General features: G+C 49.0%; 4 protein-coding genes across 4 annotated transcripts; 1 reads left to right on the top strand and 3 right to left on the bottom strand.

The window, feature by feature from the left end:
- Positions 1–420: 420 nt before the first annotated feature.
- Positions 421–10,234, bottom strand: P170DRAFT_510506 (uncharacterized protein). The gene is made up of 5 exons (XM_024854785.1): positions 9,778–10,234; positions 5,453–9,723; positions 2,000–5,356; positions 1,169–1,944; positions 421–1,106 (listed from the first exon to the last, which is right to left on the bottom strand). The coding sequence occupies exons 1-5, from the start codon at positions 10,113–10,115 to the stop codon at positions 441–443; spliced, it is 9,408 nt and encodes a 3,135-aa protein (XP_024703050.1). The 5' UTR covers positions 10,116–10,234; the 3' UTR covers positions 421–440.
- A 4,587-nt stretch (positions 10,235–14,821) lies between these two features.
- On the bottom strand, positions 14,822–15,619 carry P170DRAFT_437486 (uncharacterized protein). The gene has a single exon (XM_024849377.1). It carries the CDS (start codon positions 15,281–15,283, stop codon positions 15,062–15,064), a length of 222 nt encoding a protein of 73 aa, XP_024703049.1. The 5' UTR covers positions 15,284–15,619; the 3' UTR covers positions 14,822–15,061.
- On the top strand, positions 15,398–15,723 carry P170DRAFT_197101 (uncharacterized protein). Its single transcript, XM_024842741.1, has one exon. It carries the CDS (start codon positions 15,517–15,519, stop codon positions 15,679–15,681), a length of 165 nt encoding a protein of 54 aa, XP_024703048.1. The 5' UTR covers positions 15,398–15,516; the 3' UTR covers positions 15,682–15,723.
- Positions 15,724–16,280: 557 nt separating this feature from the next.
- Positions 16,281–17,649, bottom strand: P170DRAFT_456518 (DUF1996 domain-containing protein). Its single transcript, XM_024851633.1, has 2 exons — positions 17,314–17,649; positions 16,281–17,256 (listed from the first exon to the last, which is right to left on the bottom strand). Exons 1-2 carry the CDS (start codon positions 17,549–17,551, stop codon positions 16,490–16,492), a joined length of 1,005 nt encoding a protein of 334 aa, XP_024703047.1. The 5' UTR covers positions 17,552–17,649; the 3' UTR covers positions 16,281–16,489.
- Positions 17,650–21,540: the final 3,891 nt, after the last annotated feature.

The raw sequence follows: 21,540 nt of genomic DNA, 5'->3' as shown, positions 1-21,540 counted from the left end.
CCGCACCAACACCAAAAGCACCAAATGGACCCCCACCCAACGAACATCACAAACCGACGTCGGGATTTGGCCGATGATCGGTTCGCTGCCCTACGCTGGCTAACCCGAGGCATGAATCTTAGTCTAAGAAAAGGCTCCATAACTTGAGCTTGTCCACTTGGTTTCGTCCCGCTTTACCACATCCAGCAGTCTGGACCGAGCGTTAACCAGATGGAGTTCGTCGGGATTGTCACTTGACGGGAGCCAAATGAACTCAATGTCAGTCCACTATCTGTCAATAGTCCCGAGATGGGCTCTGGTAGACGGGACGATCTTCTGCAGAAATGTCTACTCGGGATGTTCGCGGTCGGAAAGGGGGAAAAACAATCGGTAGAATCGAAAATATATCGATTTCAAACTAACGGCAAGCCAACAGATATGAAACTACTTTACATACAATCCTATTCATAAACCGTATCACTCCCCTCCGTTTCTTCATACGCATCGTCAAACATGTCAATCTGTTCATCCTCACCACTGTCATAAAACTCGTCTCCTTGGGTATCCACGCTGTCGGCAGTGGGACTATGTGGTCGATTTCCTGCGTCGGCCATGACCTGCGTCGCTCTTCTAGCCTCAAAGAACGGATGATCGCTGCGAAGAGGCCATTCCTGACACACGTACCCCATCGGAGTATGCGACACGTCTTGACCTTGGCGTCGAAGCGCCAGCCACTCCTGCAGAAAGCTTAGATGCCGTTTGGTGCGCGCCTGAATCGACTGCGATGTAGACTCGTCATAGGGCGACAGGCTTTCTGGCGTCAGATAGAGTGCATGTAGCAGGGTCTGGTAACCAGCATAATCGAAATATAGCCGTCCCGCAAGGATTCCCAGTTCAAGCGGAAGCCAATCGGGAGGTGTCCAGTCGGGAGGGAGACTTGGAATCGCGTAGTAATCTAGCCGATCGAATTCCAACATGCGCTTTGTGTATGGCGGCGCGTACAGAATTAGGTGCACGGAAGGGGCTTCCATGCTTCGTAGGATAGGGATGAGCGCTTCGGACTCTTCTGGGATGATAACAACAGCCGTTTGCGTCTTAGTGTGAAAGAGAACCCAGTTCACCGACCGCTATTTCAAAACGTTAGCCCAAATTCTCCCATAACATAATCGAGCATTCCAGGAGAAGCTACCGTAAAATTGTCATTTCTCTTCCCCATCTTCAACTTGATGGTCCTGGTGAATTCAACAGACACATACAGCCGGGGCAGAAGGGAAAAGGCTTCGATCGAATATTTTTCTCCCAACTCCGTATGCTGTAAGATCCGAGACGCCTTCGCAAACCCTTCATCGTCAATCAACCCCGTCGAAATAAACCGCTTGAGCGACTCGCTAAGCCCGGGGAACTCGAGTGCCGTCATCCGGGGAGGTCGTTGGATTTCTCGTTCCTCTTCGATTTCGAAGGCGACTTCGCGCTCCTGTTCGACTTCTTCCAACGCCGAGCTCGTTAGCTGCCCCGAAATGTCCTTTAACTCGCCTTTTCTGGCTCGCAGCTCCTGGATGAAGTTGGCCACCTTGCCACTGAGTATAAGACCTCTCTTCTCAGATCCGACCTGGTCACCCGCCTGCTTCTTGGTCCTTGGCTTGTACAGCTGTTCTAGGGTCTGTTGTTCAGGTTGGCGTAGCACCTTCAAGTACTCCTGTCGTGCCGCGAAATATGTGAGGAAGCTTGGGTTGTTCGCGGCGGCATCGGTGCGCCGACAGAAGTCGACGCCCTGGGCAAGGTAAAGGTATTGCAGTTCGGCATTCGTGGTGCATGTCTGATCCAGAAGCCAAGTTACCACGTCGGCGGAGTCAATGAGGTCATTCGGACTTTTATTGCAAACATCAAGAATACTCCGGTGCACTTCAGGAGGAGCGAAAAACGTGATCGATTGTGTCGTACCAAGTTGGCGTAGTCTCATCGCAGCTGGAAGAGGTCCGTCAGAAATACTCAAGGAAATATACTGGGTCGGAAAGCCTACCTTGTACCGTTTGATCCTTTGTCTGCTTCAAGCCCAGCGTCAAAGCCCCTCTGGCGAAAGGTGGCAGCTTTAAATCAGTTCCTCTTGTGTGGGCCTCGTCCAGGTAAACAAGACAGTCATTCAGGTTGTCTGCGAAAGGGGTTGCGAGCAGTGGAATGGTATTCCCTTCGCGAAACTCAACCCAAGCTTTGTTATCTGGACCGAAGTAAACAGCTGCCTGCGCTTGTATGTCCGCCTGTAGCCATGCCTTTGCTAGGGCCCGATTCCCCATCTCCAGAATGTATGCACCCGCATCGATGAGAACCCGGATTTCTCTTCCCTTGAGATATCCCAAAAGACCGACCTCGGACAGTCGTTTCCCATCTGGAGCGATGGCAACTTCGTAAAATCTGTTGCGCGGCTGGAGAAGGTAGGTCAAAACCTCGGCATTTGTGTGCGAAAGACCAGGCAGATCGTGCTGCTGGATAGTAAGTGGAAGAAGCCTGCGGTTGTCGTTGGTACCACTGAAACCAGTCGTGATTCCTGGACGATTGCCACACTTATCCTTTGACGCGACATTGGTGTTACTAAATAATGGGACATCCCAGCCTGACGCCTGCAGCTTGATCGCAAATTGCTTGGCATGAATCGGAAAGACGAAGTTGTTGAGAAAATGGTTGATGGCAACCACGGTGAAGCGTAAATGTCGCCAGATCTCCATAAGCTGGGAACTGTCATCGAGATTGATGATGTTCCAGTGCTTCAGTTGCTCGGGTAAAGTGACCGACGCGTGCGTCCATCTGTCATACTCCAAAGATGGATCGTCGGATCGTAGAACCGCCCGCAAACTTTGCTGAAACTGCTTCTCATCAAGGCCTTGATGATAGAATGAGAGACATGTGAAAATTATGGCGACGTCTGGATGTCCCCATTCTGCCTGATCAGAAGGAACTCCCTTCGCATGGAATGGTACAGCCATTGGATCACGCCGTGGATGGAGGCCATACTGAACATTCCACCTTTTCTTCAAGCACAAGAGCAGAATCCCATGCACGAGTAGCCCACGAAGCAAGTAAAGGCTCTTCCGAGCGCCAGGTGAGTCGGGAAAGAGCGCCGAAATGCATTCCAGAATCTCAGAGGCAACTGTTTCTTCAGAAATGAAAGTTCGGATCGCGTTCTGCTCTTCCAGCGTGCAATTCCTCAGCGGCAGTATCCACGTGCGAGAACAACAGACGTCATATACTATCCTTCGCATCAGGGCGTCCTCCACATCCCTCCTCAGGAAATAGGCGACGGGAAACTCCGTGGCTGTTCTTTCCAGAATGTCAATGCTGTCAGGATATTCATGCGCCAGGTCGGGCAGATGCTGCGAAACGAGACTTAGCACCGTGATAATAACTTCCCACCTATTTGGATGGCCATCAACCGTGAGCTGGGAGCCACTAGGATAGATCAATTGTGTCTTTACCGCCAGAGTGAAATCACACTCATCCAAAATGTCACGGCAGGCTTTGCCCATCCAATTTTGGATCGCAACCATCTCGGCAGCTTCGTCGATCTTCATGTCAGACACTCGTTGTAGTCCACTCAGCTTAAAAGATAGGATATGCTCGGGCACAGCTAAAATGATTCCGCATTTGCGCAACATCTGATAGTGGAGCTCCCTATATTCCCGTGTATGACTAGGTGTTGTCGGTGTCTGTCTGGAGAAGGGGACATGGGTAACTTCTCGGCCTACAAGCCCCCCAAGGCGAGACTGAAGGGTCTGTGCAGTTTGCGACAGGAGCGACTTCGGAACAATTAGTCTCGTGAGCCTTTTACCATCAGCAAGTAGACATGCGACCATTGGCATGATGACAGATGTTTTGCCCTGCCCCATATTCATTTGCAAGACAGAATTCGAACCCGAGGTTGGAGCCACAATTTCACGCGCCACGGTGACCTGATCCTCACGGATTTGAATGTTTGCATCTAGCTCTAGCAACAGCCAATCCGGGTATTGAGCGGGATGCCAATTAGTATGACCGGGGTTGCGATACTCTTGCCAAAGCTTTGCTTCATCCCTCTTCTGCAATGCTTCTTGCATACGAAGCAGCTGTTGTAATTTTGCGATTGCCATACCGTACGATATCAGCACTGGTCTCATATTGGACCCAAATTCACAGGAAGACGTTGACCGAAGATGTTCAAGGATGGCTGTCGGCGACAGACAAGGCCAAAGATTGGCTTTCTGTAACCAGAAAGCTCCCGGATAGTCACATGAGAGAGCAACGGATATTCGTGTATGTATTTGACTGACGATCCGGCGAGCTGACAAGATTTCATTTTTGAGGCCGAGAATCCTTGTTTTGAAATCGCTTTTCACTCTCATTCGCTGTTCTCGAGCCCGGTCGGGTGATTTAAGAGTCGCAATGCTTTTTTGCAGATCTTGGGCGTAGTTGCATCTCACGGAGCAGTCGGATCGCATCAGATTTTGTACAATGTTCTCGAGTTCCGTGGTATCTGGTATATCCTGCTGTTCGACTTCAACACCAGCTGCATTGCAAAACGCGACCCACCAATCCTGAGCAAGACCCTTGACGCGGCCAACTGATGCTTCCAGTGATTTTGATTTGGGCCCAGGTCTTTGGAGAAGCTCTTTGCCGAGAGACGGAATGGTAAACGGATACCAATTCGGGCCAAATACTTCACTGCGGTGCGAGTCATGGATGATCTCAAAGTCCATTTGATAATCAGAATGCCGATCCAGAACCTTTTGAACATCTTCCAAATGTTTCGCAAACAGACTGTTGTTGTATAAACGCAGCCACTCAGGAGCAATGGCGTCGATCGATTTCTCAATGTCAAGGTAAACTGTCTGGAATCCAGCAGAAGTTGGTCGATCACAAGGCCACTGACGGATGAGGAAAGCAATAAGCTTTTCGTGGTCCATCTCACATTTCATCTCATGATCCTCTTTGGCAGCTTCGCGGCGACGCTTGTCACGACCCACATGCTTCCCATTCTTCTTTGCCTCCCATACATCTTCGAATCGAGTCCAAAATGGCCTTGTGAGACTTAGTAAGACGCGGGATGTGGGCTGTGCATTTAACTCGAATTTCTCAAAGGATGTGCACTGAGGGTATTGGAGTTCTTTCAGACCCTGAACAAAGAAAAACGCAAGAAGGACACGGATGATCGCCATGTCGACGTTATTTCTGAAGGCTATGGCCCCTATATGAAAGATGAGATCACAGACATCCTCTGGATGGCAGTCTTTGCACTTGTTGACCAGGCCGCCCCATTCCACAGCAAGATTGGTGTTCAGGGTCTCCTGTAAGACATGCGGTGTGAAGCTATTTGCATAACCGCCAATCATCAACTGGCCCCGAAAGACAGCTGTTATATCGGGGGTGGTATGAATTGACACCGGGCGGTGCAGTAATAAATCCACAATTTCGCGAACATTCTGGTTTCGCTAGGAATTCGACCAACCGTCGCGAGAATTGTAGGAAAGGTCAAGTGCTGTGACCGACTGTGTGAATATGGTATCCGGACGTTCATATATGGAGCGTCGCCACTGGGCCCGCTTACGCAATTCGATTGATGTCCATGGCTCATCCGTACGTGGAGTCGAGTTTTGTTTGTCGAATAAAGACAACCGTTCGGACTTTCCCAGAATTGAAGCAACCAAAGGCCCATAAGCATCGTGTTGAATTGTCGTTGTCAAATGAGGATTCCACTCAACCTTCTGCTGCGCCCTCTTATCCTTCGGATAGAATTCCCGTCGTGGCGTGAGATTCGACAGATCTTCCAATACTTCACGTGACGCAGCCTTGGGTGTCCAAGGTTGAAAACATCCTGATTGAAGACAGAGCAATGCTTCTTCGGTTCCTGTTCGCTTAGTAAGGGGGTCCGGCACCATGCACGAGGTAAAGGCGTGTAGCGTTGCTTTTATGCACAGAAGCTGTGGCACTGGGGGACAATGCAACCGTCCGAGTTCTTTCTCAATTATGTATCGTGCATATCTTCCATCATTCTCCATGCGAACAAGAGTATGCATGCCCTGCCGCTCATAGTGAATCCTACCCATGGTGGTAATGATGAATCGCTGCGATGGATTTCGAAGAACAAGCATGCTTTGCAATCCAAACAAAGTCCCAGCGTCCTGGTTGAGATCCATTTCAGCATGTAGCTGTTTGCAATGCAAAAGCTGTCTGTTATTGACGTGAAAACTCAGATCCATTCGCTTTATCTCAATTGAGAGCGATTGCTTTCTCGGCTGAAACACTGTCAGGTAGGGAGGGCACTCGAAGTTGCTGAACACTCTAGCGACCTGGCGAAAGATATCGCTGTGTGGATCAACAAGAGAAACGGACCTGCGAGATGCTGTCCTTGTTCTGAGATCGATATTCCAATTCCCGGGCCGGTGGTACCATATTGCCGGTTTTCTCCTGACCTCGATTGTTCCCAGTCTCAAGTTGAGCCAGTGGACACAATCTAAAGTCATTGATACTGGCAGGTCTGGGGTCAGAGTGGTGCCAAAGACGGACCTAGGAACCAGTTCTAGAATATCTCCCTGGTAGACCGCCCTCACTATCAAAGTATTCTTTCGATATCCAATGTGGATCTGGTGGTTCTTGATAATTATGCCGAGCGTGAAGTCCATTCCAGGCATGTTGGATGGAAGAGCAAAGAGTCTTTGGTTGCCGAAAAGGTCTCTGAGAACTTGGGAGTCACTGATGTCAGGTGGCAACTTTCCAAGGGCCCGTCCATTGATGAGGAAATGGCCCTCAAGAAGATGATGGTGAAATTCTTGCAACTCGACGCTCTCGGTGGCTTGCACCGTTGACATGACCCAGCCTTCGTAAGGTTCGGGGAGTATTTGCCAATCCGTATAATTGCGCGGAATGCTGCTTGCCTCGGGCCATGCAGCATCAATTGCAGCTCCTAGGCTTGTGGGGTTGATTCTGGCTGATGATAAAAGAACGGCCTTCATCCTGGCGACCATTTTGATGTCACGGATTAAGAGATTTTTTGTGGTTGTTGAAAACCTTTTGAGGTCGACTACCAGGCTTTCTTGCATCGCAAGTGTAGCCTCAACGAAACACCGAAAGTCTTCCCCGCTCATCGGAATACCGTTGTAAGCGTGGGGATAGAATGTCCTCCGGCACAGAAGTGCAGACAGAAAGCAATAGCGGGCCAGTCTTTCCGCGGTGTCTATCTGCCATGCATTTCGGGTTTCCTTGCGTAATACACAGACCCAGGAAAGCGTGACACGACGGATCCGTAACAAAAGCGCCTGTATATCTGGAAACAACTCCCGATGACCGAGAGCATGGAGTTGGATTGCAATTGTCAACATAGTCTCCATGTAGATTGTTTCCCGCCAATTTGCTGAAATAGCTTCAATGTGCTGGTGAACCTTTTCGATGAGTTTCCGACAAAAGGCCAAGTCTTTAAAAACAACATGAACGACTCGCAGAACTCCCTCGTAGTCTGTGGAAATAGGGCCGGCCTGGAGTACGAGGCGGTGCATGAGATCACATGTAGTCTGTACACTGAAGTTCACATTTGAAGAGCCCAGCTCACCCAGGATATCTAGCCAGCGCCTAGACCTGCCTGCCACGAGACTCTGGTGTGCAATAAACTCATGGGTCGTCAGCTCAGGCGGACACTCGCTGATACTTGCAATGGCCTCGTAAGAAGAAGGACCTGGTCCATCTGCTGCAAATCCGCCAGATTCGAAGAGGTTCGTGAGAGGAAAATTGGCAGGCAACGCAATCGAAAAGTGATGGGCGAATGTCAATGGGGCAGGGAGGTCCCTCATCCAAATATTCCGCTTTGTGTCGAAGTAGGAGAATTGCAGTCCCATGGGCATCAGTACCATTTTGGCACTCGCTGGCAGCCTCTTCCAGCTATAGTGTGTCCCCAAATAAGACTTTGTATGAGAAGCGAGGGAGGGTCCCTTCACACTATTGTACTTGTTGTAGGGGATGAGCTGTGCATAGTCCCCGAGTAGGCATTCTGGACTTTCTTTGAGTGCTTGTTCTCCGTGAGGACAGAGCGTGTTCAAAATCTCCCACGTTGTGCGACGGTATGCAGCGACGATCTTGGGCATTCCCAGTTCCAACACAACGGCTCTACGTTCAGCCACCTTACTTTCAGATGGAAGAAAATCTTCGTGGATGCTGATCCTCAATCGCTTCCGTCTCCGCAAATAGTAGCAGTAGGTGCAGCCTCTGATGTCGTGAGTCCCATCCTCATTTTGCCGTTCTGTGCAGATGCTTGTTGCTCTTCTCTCGGTCAGATCGTGAAATTCAGAATTAATCTTCTCTAATTCATCCTCCTTGTCCTTTCTAGAAGCTAGAGAGGCGGCTTCTATCTGCGTCTCGAGCAACTTCAGAAAAGGACCCCTTTCTTCCTCAAAGAATCTATCCGCAAAGCAACCCGGCGCTGGGTCTGAGAAGATCGTCATATCAGTTGTTGCATGGGTACAACGATCGTGAAGATAAGATTGGATTCTTCGAAGCCTTTCCAGGTCTATGAATCTTGAAAGAAGAAGGATATCGAGCAGACATGGGTTAAAGGCTGGGTGGAATTCTCTGAAAACCGGATAGGCAACTGTCGCACATTTGTCCATGTGGACCCATAGCTCGAACAACGTAAGAGTGAATACGCTCATCTGTTCCGGGTTGGATCCATATGCATCTCCGACCATCTCCATGTACTCATCGATTTGACTAGCGTATTCCAAGCAAAGCTTCACAGCGTCGCCCTTAGAAGCCGGGGTAGTACGACTCTTTGCTTCGATCGCAAGCTCCGTCTGGGCGAGCAAGGAATAACGAGCGGTTAAGTCGCGGAACTGTTGTGTGCCTTTTGTTTGATCGAGCGCTTTCCTGTCAGTGGTACGGTGTCCTGACCTCCGGGACTGGGTCTCGTTGATGATTTCCTGAAGGTAAACTCCGCTGTTTGGTAGCGACAGCCGAAGGTCTTCGCTGCCGGCTCGTTTTGGCAGCCGTGGTATCTTGCGGGAAACTGAGTTCTTGAAGGCGTTCCAACTTGATTTAGTCACTTGGGTCATGTTATCGATGGACCTTTGGTATATGGGACCCAGTGCTTTGAACATCTGAGCATAATGAGTCTTCAGTAATGGGTCAGATCTCTCTTTTACCGTGTCCAGTTTCGCTAGACGGCGACAGAGTTTGGCTTGGAGAAAGCTGCCCTGTTCAGGAAGTAGTACATCTGACACATCTTCCAGCAGATTTGAAAGAACCGAGCACATCAAAAACTTGTACATCATACGCCCCATGCTGGCGCCATGACGAAGGTAAAGGAGACGTTGGGTGCAGACTCGAAGGAGAAGCCAGAATGGGCTTCTGCGCCACGGCATCTCAGAATCATCCCAGATCACGTCGTCCTTGACGCGCTTCCGAAGGAGCTTGGGTTGTACACGGCTTCCCTTCGTTTCAACGAGTGTCATGAAGAACTGGGTAATGATTGCAGGGTCCACGGTATCTCGTGTCTCGGTGACATCTACCCCAGCCTTTCTTGACTTGGGTGCAAACTCTTCGAGCAGCTCAAGGCTTGCTTTCTCAAAGAACGAAGCCATGTTCTCCTGGAAACTGGGGTTTTGAAACTCATCCAGAGGCAAAGAGGCTGCTACTCCCGGGAAATCCCACTGCAGGGCGCCGCGAGCTGCTAGGGTCTGCTCGGCCATAGCGGACGTCTCGAAGGCTTCAAAAATCACAGTTTTATCGTCACTTCTAAGGTTCCTATGTTAGCCTTGTATGGTTGGAGATGGCAAGTACAAAGCTCACTCTGACTGCCGAATCATGACGCCAGCATTCTGCTCGACGATGTGCAAGATGACGGCGTGATCAGGTTGAATGTTCTTGAAGGCTTTGAGCAGGCGCGCCTTGTTGATATGACCATTCTCGTTCACCAGAGTGCAAAGAGCTAATGACTTCTCAATGGTATTCCAGGTTGGCGAGGCTTCACTCTGGCCATGTTCTCTAAGAGCCTTGACGGCATCAAGCAAGCGACGCGTCAGATCCCCATTCACGTCTTCATCACGAGGGTCCTGCTTTCCAGGAAGCTGAGGAGGAAAAGCAACGTGGTTGAAGGTGAGATTCAAGAGGGAGTGCTGGGGGGGCATTTTGATATGTGATATATCAGGGTGAGGGATAATAAACGAATGACTAGAAGAGGTGAGAGGGGAGTTCGAGAGCAAATGGCAAAGTCAGAGATAAACAAAAAGAGAGTGGAGGAAGGAGGTGGGTTGTAAGGAGGAAGGGGTGAGAAAGAAAGTGAGAGGGTGTAGAAGAAGAGAAGTGGGAGAAGTGAGAGATGGAGGGAGAAAAGAGAAAGACAGGTGGGACGAGGGGGGAACAGGTAGGCTGCCGCGCTAGACAAGGCCATTCACTTGTTTACTCACTTCACTCACCTCACTGGTCCTTGTGCACAACGAACATGGTGAGTCTGATGAAATCCTTTATGCACGTTCGTTCAATCAAAACAATCATTTCTGGTGAGGAATCCTTCCTAAATTAGATACAATTCGCGGACATGTACATCGGCTAGTCTCCATTTTTTCTGTCAGCCTGGCCAGCATTTGCCTGATTTCCAGGACTTCAAAACACCTCGATGACACGATGGCGGGGGTCTCGCAGCACTGAAACAAGCATGATCAAAGTGCACATTTTGCTCACTGAGCGTCCGTGGCAGGATATTATACTGGAGAAGGCTGAAAACATTATCCAGAACGCAAAAAGGCGGCTTTCCCCACATTGTGGAGCCTGGAAATGGAATGTGATGGCCTCAGGTGTCTGCGTGTCCAATGTAGCTTAGTGCTTATCTGACCCACAGTGGGTTTAATCGGTCAGCAAATAATAAATATAAACAAAGATGTTCCTAGAATATATTCTTAGTATTCGTCACACTCACCAGAATAAGTCAGAGACTCTCTTCCCTAGAAGGTAGACTCCTACCTTCATCAATAAGTGTCACCGCTGCAGTTGAATCTGGAAGCGCCCTGGTAGGCTAGTACAAGCCAATTATGTGTTCAACTATATATCTTCGAATATATTTGTTGACATTTAAGATATTGCAAGGACTACCCATTGCCCAGCTGGGGTTTTTGGTCTAGTGGTAATATCAGGAACATGCTTAAAATATCTTCGAATTCCGTATGAATTCCACTTTGCCTTTTTGTTCTTTTTTTTTTGGCTCATGCTTACTGAACACTAATTTTTATACAATCTCTAGACTGCGTATAGTCGAGTAAAGCCTACGTCGGTTACAAAACAACCCTTGAGGAGATTATCCATATAGCTCATGAAATCTTACGACATAGGTTTACTTTATTGTTGAAACTCGAAAGGTTTCTGCCCAGTTTGTAATAACTAGCAAGAGAACACTCAAACGAACAGTTGTCAGACCCCGCAGGAGGAACTCCAGGCCATTGACCTCCTAATAATCTGGAACCTTCTTGTCCTTCCTTAGATCTTGCCTGGGAGGAAATACATCACTGTCCAGAATGTTCTCCTAAGTAGACTCCATCATCAATGCACTGGTTTAATGGATACCCATGGACACCAGTAATTCCAGGGAAGCTCACTTATGGCCTCTTATCCAACTATCTTCATTTCCCTCCATCCTCTCCGCATCTCTTCCACATCCATCGTTCTTATCCAGAGATATCAAAAAGATCGCAGATACTTGCCGAAAGACAGAAGGCTGCTGTCGCCTCCACGATGATAGCGTGGCAATCAAGCGAGAAGCAAGAACTGAGAAACAGATCTTGTCCCCTTATGAAAACATGCAGATTTTTGCAATAGCCCAAGAGTGTGGGCCTATATCTCCCAAGACTGTCGCAGACAAAAGAAAGGACTTAATTGCGCGCTCGAATTTAGCTCTGCACAACCAGCGAATATCGAATCACACTCGCATATGCTTTGCAACCAGGATGGGACCAGAACAGGATATCGCAAGCTTTGTTTCCGCCCAATGACATGGGATATCTTTCTTTATCGGCAAAGGAATAGTTAGCTGTTCTGGCTTAGTCAAAGTTGTACATGCCTCGGCTCGGCGAAACTGATGAGAACAACAACAGCGCGCCTACTTCCTTATTTTACGGCACGTGTTAGGGTTTCACTATCTAAGAGGCATTTATCATGATCCTAAGAGAGCCAACGAGCAGACGAAGGCTGCGGCAAACACATCAGCTAAAACAACAAAAGCGATTCAATATCACCATGGTCAAAGCTTCTCACAGAACGTCTCTATCTGTTTTTTCCTTCCGTGTTCTTTGCTTTTGTTGATTTGAATTCACCATCCACTATTTTTGCCGTGGGAAAGGAAACAAGACAATGTTTTGCAGAAAAGACAGGCAGGCGGGTAGCAATAAGGTTGGCCACTAACCCCTGAGGCATCCATTCATACCTAAGGACCGCCCCGCCCCGTGACCGTCGCATTCCGTAGGATTGACGTAGTCTGCAGGAACAAACCGAGATCAAGACTCAGGCCTGACTCAACCCTTGACATCTCTTCGCACCCACCGCGATAATGACCAACGATCGCGAACTCACGGCTTTGACCGAGCTTCCGCTGGAATTATTACTCACGATATCAGATCATTTATCAATTGCCGATATTACTTGTCTCGCTTTATGCAACCGCCACTTCATGCAATCCTTCCAGAACATGAACCGTGGATTCCACGCATTCTCGAATCATCGCACACCCCTCAACCGAATGATCATTTTCGAATCGACTTTCTGACTCGGCTTGCCCGCGACCTACCACCATATTATCCCTGCTTTGCTTGTCTGCGGCTTCATCCCTGGCGGAATATTGCGCCACCACATCCCTTGTTCCGCCTTCCCGAGTGCTTCAAATCCGTGAACAAAAGATACGCGTATCGATCACGGCCGATGGATCTGAATCAACATCCCTCCTATGTCGTGTCTAAGCCGTATTTCGTTCACCTTCAGCTTGCGATGCGAAGATTCTACTCGGGGCCTCAGTTTGGGATCCCAGTCGAGTCTCTCTTCACCACAGAAGTCGCAGTCTATGCGCTTGAAAATTCGCCCTTGTACTCGGGACTAGTCTCTTCTAGCACAATGTCCGACGAAGAGTTAGACAACAACGTTCTCAAAACACTCACATCCGTTGACGCTCGCATATGTCCCAGCCCACCGAGCATCTGCTTACGAACTCAGGAATTGGCAGTGGTAACACGTCAGAATGTACGACAAGCATTCCCGAAGCCTGATGGCGATTATATGAGGGTCTGCCATCACATCGACACTTATAAATCGAACTTTTGGGATATCATCAATCCTCTTATTGAGTCCTGCTCCAATTCGGCGACCTTGGGGCAATCGCGGGGTCAAGGGCGCTGTGAAAAATGTAACACCTCATGGAAGTTGGAGATGCGAGACATAGGACAGAGGGATGTTTGTCTTGTCTTCACTCGGTGGTTTGATTTAGGACCTGGGCTGAGCCCAGAGGACGCTCAGTGGAAGTGTCATGTTGATTATCTCCCCAGTGTTGACCTTAATTATGTACCTGGCATGGTGTTGGCCGGTGATGAATTGGTTTCTGATCCCCAAGCGCGGTTCGAAAAGGATTCTATTCAGGCCAACTACTCAAATGCAATGTCAGATGAGGAACTGTTCCATCGGAATATCTCAATCTTCCACCAAAACAAATTCCGGACTACCATGACTCGAGTAGGCTTCTCGAGATGGTTTTTGAATGGCGAAGTCCAGACATCGCACCAAACTAAGAACCGTGGCATTTCTCGCTGTGTTATTATCTAGGATAATCTATTGATATTCCGATCAAACACAGGGTATCTTTTTTTTTAAACACGAACGAGATTTCTTCGCATTCAATATTTGAAACCAAAGCAGTTCAATGACTTTCCGTTCTTTCCATTGTGCCTCGTGCCTTCCCTAAACGTCCATGTATGAACTCCCCTCCCCTCCTTTAATTCACTTTCCCGCTCCCTCTGCTTCCTCTTTCTTTTTCTCTCCTCGCCCCTATTGTTACCCATCCTTTTTGAGCTCATCCGTGCAAAGAAGGCTTACAATGACAGGCATTGGTCACTCCACTGCGGAATTGATTATCTCGCTAATTGCTGCCGTTGGAAGCTACGTCGGTCCTGTGGGAGGTGCGAATTGTGCCTCCTCGTCAGGCTTTGAAGTTGATGGTCCTCTACACGCGGATTTGTCCGAATGACATCGATCAAAGTCATTCATTTTATGGCTGGCTTGAACGACACAATTCTCTAGAGATCCCGGGTCGACGCTTTCCACTCTTACGGGGATGTTTGTCTTTCCGAATGACGGTGTAGGCAGTGTTGATGGCGTTTCTATACTCCAAGATTGGGCTAACTAGCCGCTTTGGGGTTAGCCGGTCCTCTTGCCCTGACCCGTCAACCCAGTCACGCAGAGTTAAAATACCCCAAACGAACATCCACAATCAACAACAGTGCGAATAGTGATATGAGAGAATGTAAGTGTTGTAAACCCACCAAGCCCACTTCAGCTGGCATTTCAATCCATCTGGTAATTAGCGGTTTCTCAGCAGTTAATAACTTTATACTGTTCATAAACCTTATCAGCTTTTATTTCCCCTGTTTTTAATACATCAGCCGCCTGGCGTGTATCAATCAGCAACAAGCGCCTTGGGACTCCGGAATGACATCCCCATCTCGTAGTGTTGACGTATGATTCCACTGATCGGTCTAGGATAAAAGGTTCCAGGGTCCTGGCCCTTGTGGAATTCTCTTCCCCAGTTAATCCTTCGACATCTTTCTGCTCTCATCAAGTCAGTTACCAGCTCGAAGCCGACTTTGCTTATCCGTCCTTCACGATGAATCCCCCCAAGAGACCAAAGCCTAGATACTGCGGCTCCTCGGCAAGAAAGCGCCCAATGTCCTGGGCCACATACCACCTCCTTTATTTTGCCCTTTACGCCATTTCTCTTTACCCCTCGGCCATATTGATCGTTACGTTTGTGGAATTATTGAAGCTGAGAAAATTCATAATAGTCGACATCAACAACCCTCTCATGGTTCCTGCAATCATCAGTGTTTCAGCCGGTTTTCTCGGCGATCTCCTGACTCGTTACACCCTTCTTCTTGAGCGATCGCAACGGTCCACCCACCTTTGTGACTCCATGTCTATCGCTAATATTGCTCGAATCAATGAGCTTTTCGACGACAGTCTCGCTGGGATTAAGGATCAGAAGGAGACTATTCAGGAGTTCGAGAAGCTCCTGCAATCTCTTCAAGCTCCTCGAGCTCAATAAACCCATTCATGGCACGAAAACCAGAATCCCAGCTCTTCTATACGAACTTACCTCTGCGATCCAATCAAGAAGGACTCTGGGTTCCTTGGGAGGATATCCGTTCATGCGCTTGACTTTCGCCGATTCGACCTTTCCTTTCCTTCGCACTAATTCCTCGGTTCCGTCGATTTCCCATTAAACCTTTGGGCGAGCGTTTCAGTGGCCGACACTTTGGTGCCTGCTCGTTCGTGAAATCTCATATGGTTTGTGTCTATTTCGGGATTCGAGAGGGTTGGCGTTGGCGAAAAAAGCGTGAGGACGAGGATGTGGAATATGATGAGGTAGTTGCTCGTGGCAGATTCCTTGGCTATGTTGTTGGTGTTGTTGGTATGCTCTCAACCATTCAGTTCTTTAGGCGTAGTTGACCATGAAATTCGATCTTTGCCGTTTGCTTCAATTGCAGGTATACAGGAACTCTCGCTATGCTGGTGCTGCTCCTTCTCAAGCTGTCAGGGCTGTTGATTGTCGAATACTCAGCCTAGTAACTCCATCGCGAGTCCCCAAACAAACCCGTCCAAACTCTCCCAATTCAATACCGGAGCCCAACGGTACACGCCATTACAAAAACGGAGCGCTCCGGGCGTCGTCAGACGCATGATGATCGTTGGAGTAGTTGGCCGTTCCGGACCATCAGCGATTCTACAAAGTAATAGTTTAATCTAAATTATATTAACGCTAGGCCTGTTCCGGCAGTGAGGTGTCCCGATTTGTCCAGTGCTCGGAGAGCCCTCCTGTTGGCGGGTTGGGCTTAACCGCTTCTGGATTTAGTGTCTTCGCTTAGGGTTGAGGACGGGGAACGGTGGGTTCTTTCCGCTGGCCCCCTTGTTTCAGGGCTGGATGGTTTGTCGGTTGAGACGTCAGCGTGGTTCTACGGTGATTGTGGTTTTTTGTTTTGTTGTTTTTTATTTCGTGCTTGACCTTGCTGGATAAGGCAGTGGTTTTGTTTTGTGTTGGGCGTTAATTTGTATTATGATTAAGATTATTGTGAAGTGACTACATATAATGAGCGGTTTTGGTTCGGTTTTGATCTAACGAGTGACTAGAGCTGGAGTTGTGTGCAACAGGGAAAGGAAACATATATAGAAGGCTACCCGAATGCCGCGTAGCCGGATCATCCCTGAGGATTAGAGCCGTGTCGGTGAGCTATCCAGGAAACCGGCCGAGGAACCGGATTTAGAAACCGTGCGCGCGGCGACGAGCCAAGTGCTTTCTCATCGAGGAGGTCGAAACGGACGATCTCTTGCTCATACCCATCAACTTGACACTCTCCCAGTAATCGCTGGTCCCGTGGGTCGGGTCACTGTCCGTGGCGTTCCCGGCGCCGCAGAGAGAGCCCTCGTCGCCCTTTCCGTTGGGGCCAGAGACGGGAAAGTAGTCGCGGTCGTTAGAGGACGCGTCCTTGGCCATGTACTCGGCCGCCTCGGGGAGCCATCCGTTGATGAAGTCGCCGTGGAAGCAGTAGGAAGAACCGCAGGCAAATTCAAGCGGAGGAGTGCCGGACCAGCCGTCAGGGAGGATCTGGCGCAGGTCATACCGGATGGAGTAGCGGAGACGGGGCATACGATACATCCCGATCGGGCAGCGGTTGTCCCCGTAGTTCTCCCTGTAAGCTGGGTTGAACGAGTAGGCGTACTCGAGCGTGGTGTTGGAAGAGCAGTCGGGGAAAAGCAATAAGACTTGAAGGTGGTTCTTGCAGGTCTTGCTCGGGAAAGCCACGGCATCCTTGTCCTTCTCCAAGGGCTCGCCGTCGCAGAACACTTGGACTCCCGCGTCGCTAGGCACACCCTCCAGGGATGTAGCGGTGGCATTGCCAGCAAGGAGCTTTATGTCCTGAGGTATAGGGATCTCGGCGCTGTCGAGCTCCTGGTAGTAGGCACTGAATCGGAACGGTTTTATCGCGGTGTAGTTCGATCCGTCGACGTGGTAGAGAGTAGGGACCCCTTTGGTTGCCATTTGGTTAGTAACGGCGGGAATGAACGACCAGCGAGAGAACTTACAGTAGGCAGAGAAGTCATTGGGGTTCCGGGCAGTAGAGCAGCCCTTCTGTAGCTCGGCGGAGGTGTTGGTATGCGCAGTAATCGCATCAGAGCCGAAGAAGCTGTGCATATGGCTGGTGTATTCGCCAGGAACCACCAGCGGGTCAATGTTCTTGAGCATGAACATGTCGACATTTGTCACGGTGTAGGCCTGCGCGAGGCCAGCTGCCAGAGCAGAGGACAAGAAGAAAGAACGCATAGCGAACGGAAACGAGAAAAAAAAAAGAGTGTGGAAGAAAACAGACAATTAGCAGAAGGAATGTATGGAAGAGAACGAAAGAGAGGAATAAAAGACTGATTGCACACAGTCTCTACCAACAGACGAGATATCCATCTTATAAGCGATCCAGCCCGCCCGTTGATCGCCCTATCAATAACCCGTTTGAAGCTGTTGGCGGGTAGGGTTATGGGGTGATTGGTGGGGACGGCGTAGCGCGGGGGCCGGGCATTTTCCGCCGGATCTAAAGTGAAGCCAAACAATGCCACGAGGCATGAAGTCCCTGCACTGTGGCCCCATCTGGAAGGGATCTCCGTCTCGCAGTGACGCGTTCTGGGTATCGAGATTGATAGTCACGGTGACGGCTGTCAGGATGGAGCTATGCCGCCGGGTTTAGCGTTTCACCTGCGCGTACCATCGAACAAGCTGTCTTGCCTGACTCAGGGTTCATTTTCGAATCCGATGGTTGAGAGATGGCACCAGTCCCTCAACCAGGGATGCTTAGTGGCCGCTAGCCTCTCATTCCCATTAGGAACTATTCTGTCACTCCGTGTGGCATCGGGACCGCAAGTTACCGTGTGCGCTAGTCCGGTTGGCCGTTGCAAGATATTAATTTGTTCAAATTCGGCCAAACGTACGTCGACGCCGAAGGAGTCAACAATATCTGGGCATTTCTCTGCCGTCCTCCTGATTCCCCGTCTACCGAAAAGCGATGCCCCTTTTGCCCCTTTCTATCGATACCTTTGTCTTTGTTGGGGATTTTGTTTTGTTGATTTCAAGGCTGTTACAAGCTAGGCTTAGGGTGGTAGTACCTGAATCATGCTAGCATCTAGTAGCGATACTGTAGAAGCACCTCACACGAGGACAAAAAGTTCTTTCTAGCTCCAAAGCAAGTTCAAGGAGACCATTCCTTTGTGCCATTCGAGGTTGGAAAACCAAGGCGGTGTTGGATATTGTAATCCGACAGCGCACAAATTCAATCGACGTAGCTCACCCGTGCCAAAATCCTTTCTGGGAAATCCTCACCCACATAATATAGCTTTGGCCTATGAGAACCACTTTCCCTGAGGTATTGAATGGATCTCTCTTTGGAAGTTGTACCCAGATGGCATACAAGAGCAAGTATCTAAAACGAAGCGTCGATTGAGGGGTCGATTCGATTTCTGACTCCTGCTTCCTTCATGATCACCCCCAAGGCGACCATGCCGTCAAGGCTCGGTGGTCTAGAAGAACTGGTCTTTCTCGGCTCCTGGGGCTTATTTCAGGGGCTGTAGAGGTTATGAGTCGGGAGATTGGTGTTGCACAGTCTGTCATTCACTCCATCCCAATCTCTATGCTCTTCATGATCCAGCATTAGTCGAATCATATTGCTAATACATTCTGCCGGCACATCACAGACATTTATCATCAGAATCAATCGCGCCTATGGCTCCTTAGAATAATAGGGCCATACCGCAACTTTTGCCTGTCACCTCAGATCCGGAGCCTCAATAAATGTCCTTCCCGATATCGCACCGAATAAATACCTCTTAACGACAAAGTCTGCTGAGCGAGTATCTCCTTGAACATGCGGATTTAGATATAGAACCTAGCAGCCATCGAATTCACGACGTTTGAAAAAGCTTTGGGGCACAGCTGAGGCAGCATTGGCAGCAGAGTGCGCGGTCGTCGGGCGCACAAGCGACCACAACATTGCAGTCGCTATGTATCCACGGTAATGCCGTTATTATCAGCTTCCATGGGGCTACTGTTGCAGACAAGGGGTTTGAACAGCCAATTGCTTCGGGGGGGCAGGAAGCCTTTTTTTCCTATATTGCTTAATGGTCGGCGGTTTCTGGTTGACACCTTAAGACCTTGGGGCACTTCCTCTAAGGAATACACTAAGGTTGAGGGTTGGTACTCGATGTTTGCACACCGTGGAAGCATCACCCCAGTGGGTTGTGGTTTTATGTTTTGGTTATACAGTATGGGGATTCACCGCTGGTACTAGAATATCATCAGCTTGGTCTGGTCTGTCGGGCGGTGCTTCTTACCATCCATGAGACATGAAATTCCTTTGCAGCTTTGCCAATCCTTGGGCGCTATCCTATTCTTGGTTCCAATGCACTATGGCATGATGTAAGTTCACGATCGCATTGTCTTCCTCGACAATATAGGATCACGAGACCACGCCGTTGTCGCAAGGGGTTGAGAAAATGTAAGGCAATCCATATAGCCTTTCGAGTCCCACTTTACCTGGTAACCGTGGTCAGGGCAAGTTCGTGATTTCGTTTTATCTTTCTCTACCAGCTCTAACTTTTAGAACACTGGTGCGTCTTTTATTTGTCCTACCTGCTTTGCTAGTCCCAGAGTCGGTCGACACAGTTCTGGCTGAGCCACTATCACCGCGGTTTTTTGCATGGTCAATGTTAAGTTGTGCCTGCGGGGTCTGGACATGAGAGATCCCAGAAGGATAGGGTAATACCTTGATGACTGCCATGCTCACTGTACAATATTTCTCACAGACCCTTTCTCCCTACTAAAGGTGACGATCAGGTAACGTGATCCTATTTATTCGAGTTGGGTATACCAACCATGAGATGGCCGATTGAAGTGATTCAACTTGAGCAGTAGGTGATGCTCTTCAGCAAAAGCCTTTTTTCATCAGCTTTCCTCTCTCGTAGAGGCCATTTTCATCCCCCCGACCATATGCGTATCCCGATGTCTCGGTATTCGAGCCTCCTCAGCCACTGTCAATGCAACCTACGCCTTCATTCGACTCCAATAGTTGCCATTGCACGCAGTCATAACTAAGTCCATTGATCGGTCATTGGCATATCAGTTCTTCTCTTGTTCGATGATGTTCACATATCTATCGAGAAAGGTTGAAGGAGGGTCATGGGGGGAGTGATTTGGGCTTCGTGGGGGACCATATTGAAATTCATCCAAAATCCGCTGATCGACGGCCGTTTTCCGGGTTGACCACGTATCTATGTTCCCGTGTATTCCTTCTCACATTCAGATCTCGGGACAAAGACTTTGGAATGGGGCTTTTCTTTAGTCAGGCGCGGGGTAGGATACAATTTGTCTGTGCGAATGAACAAGTCACTTACCAAATAAGTCAAGGATAAATCTATGCCCATGAAACCTAAGACATTCGGGCACAGTATAATGATTGGGTTCAAACGGGATAAATCACATGGGCAAGTTGTTTCTTTTCCCCCGACACAATTCCTCGACTAGTTATGAGCATTTAGTTCACAATTCCAATGCCCCCTTTCTATGTACACTTCAAAACCTTCACCCTATTTTCTATAAACATGGAACAGATACTGAGTTTCCATGTCCTTGCTAGTGGACAGAATGAATATGTGCCATAAGAAGATATTGCTCTGAATCTTGAGATATTTTCATAGATCCATCAGACACTACGTATCCCCAAACCTCATTATTTTGGCATAAACCTAGAATGTATCATGTGTAGTGAGCGGTCTATATCTTACGGGGAAATACACATTCACATCAGATTGATTTAAGCATAACCGGATCATCAATGAGATGAGGTTGGTCACTTGTGGCGACTGACTGAGAAACAGGCTTGTAGTTGTCATTCCAAGTGATTCAAGCCTGCCATGCGTTTTTCCCTTCACGCCTTTGAGGTAACCTCCCTTTCTTTCATCATCGATATTAACCGAAACATCCGACGGGATGTAGACTTCCCTGGTGCAAGACTTGGGGTTACGGTTTATCACTCGTTTCTAGCCGTCTTCGAGCCTTGTGAATAGCCGACTCATATCACATCATCTGGCACGGAGACCAAGGACTCCTTGTCACTCTCTCAAAGGTGACTGTAATATTCTCCGAATCTAGTTGTTGATCAGGCCCAGGGTAGTAATGCATGACGGAGAGGACGATCACATGTGACGGTTGGCGGGATTTCTGCAGTGGCGTTGCGCAAATGATGAACCTCGATGGTCTAAGACACTCGAGAA

Source organism: Aspergillus steynii (assembly GCF_002849105.1).
Source record: "Aspergillus steynii IBT 23096 chromosome Unknown P170scaffold_5, whole genome shotgun sequence".
In the NCBI taxonomy this organism is placed as follows: domain Eukaryota; kingdom Fungi; phylum Ascomycota; class Eurotiomycetes; order Eurotiales; family Aspergillaceae; genus Aspergillus; species Aspergillus steynii.
Note: the sequence above shows the minus strand (reverse complement) of the source record. Positions and strands in the feature narration are given on the sequence as shown.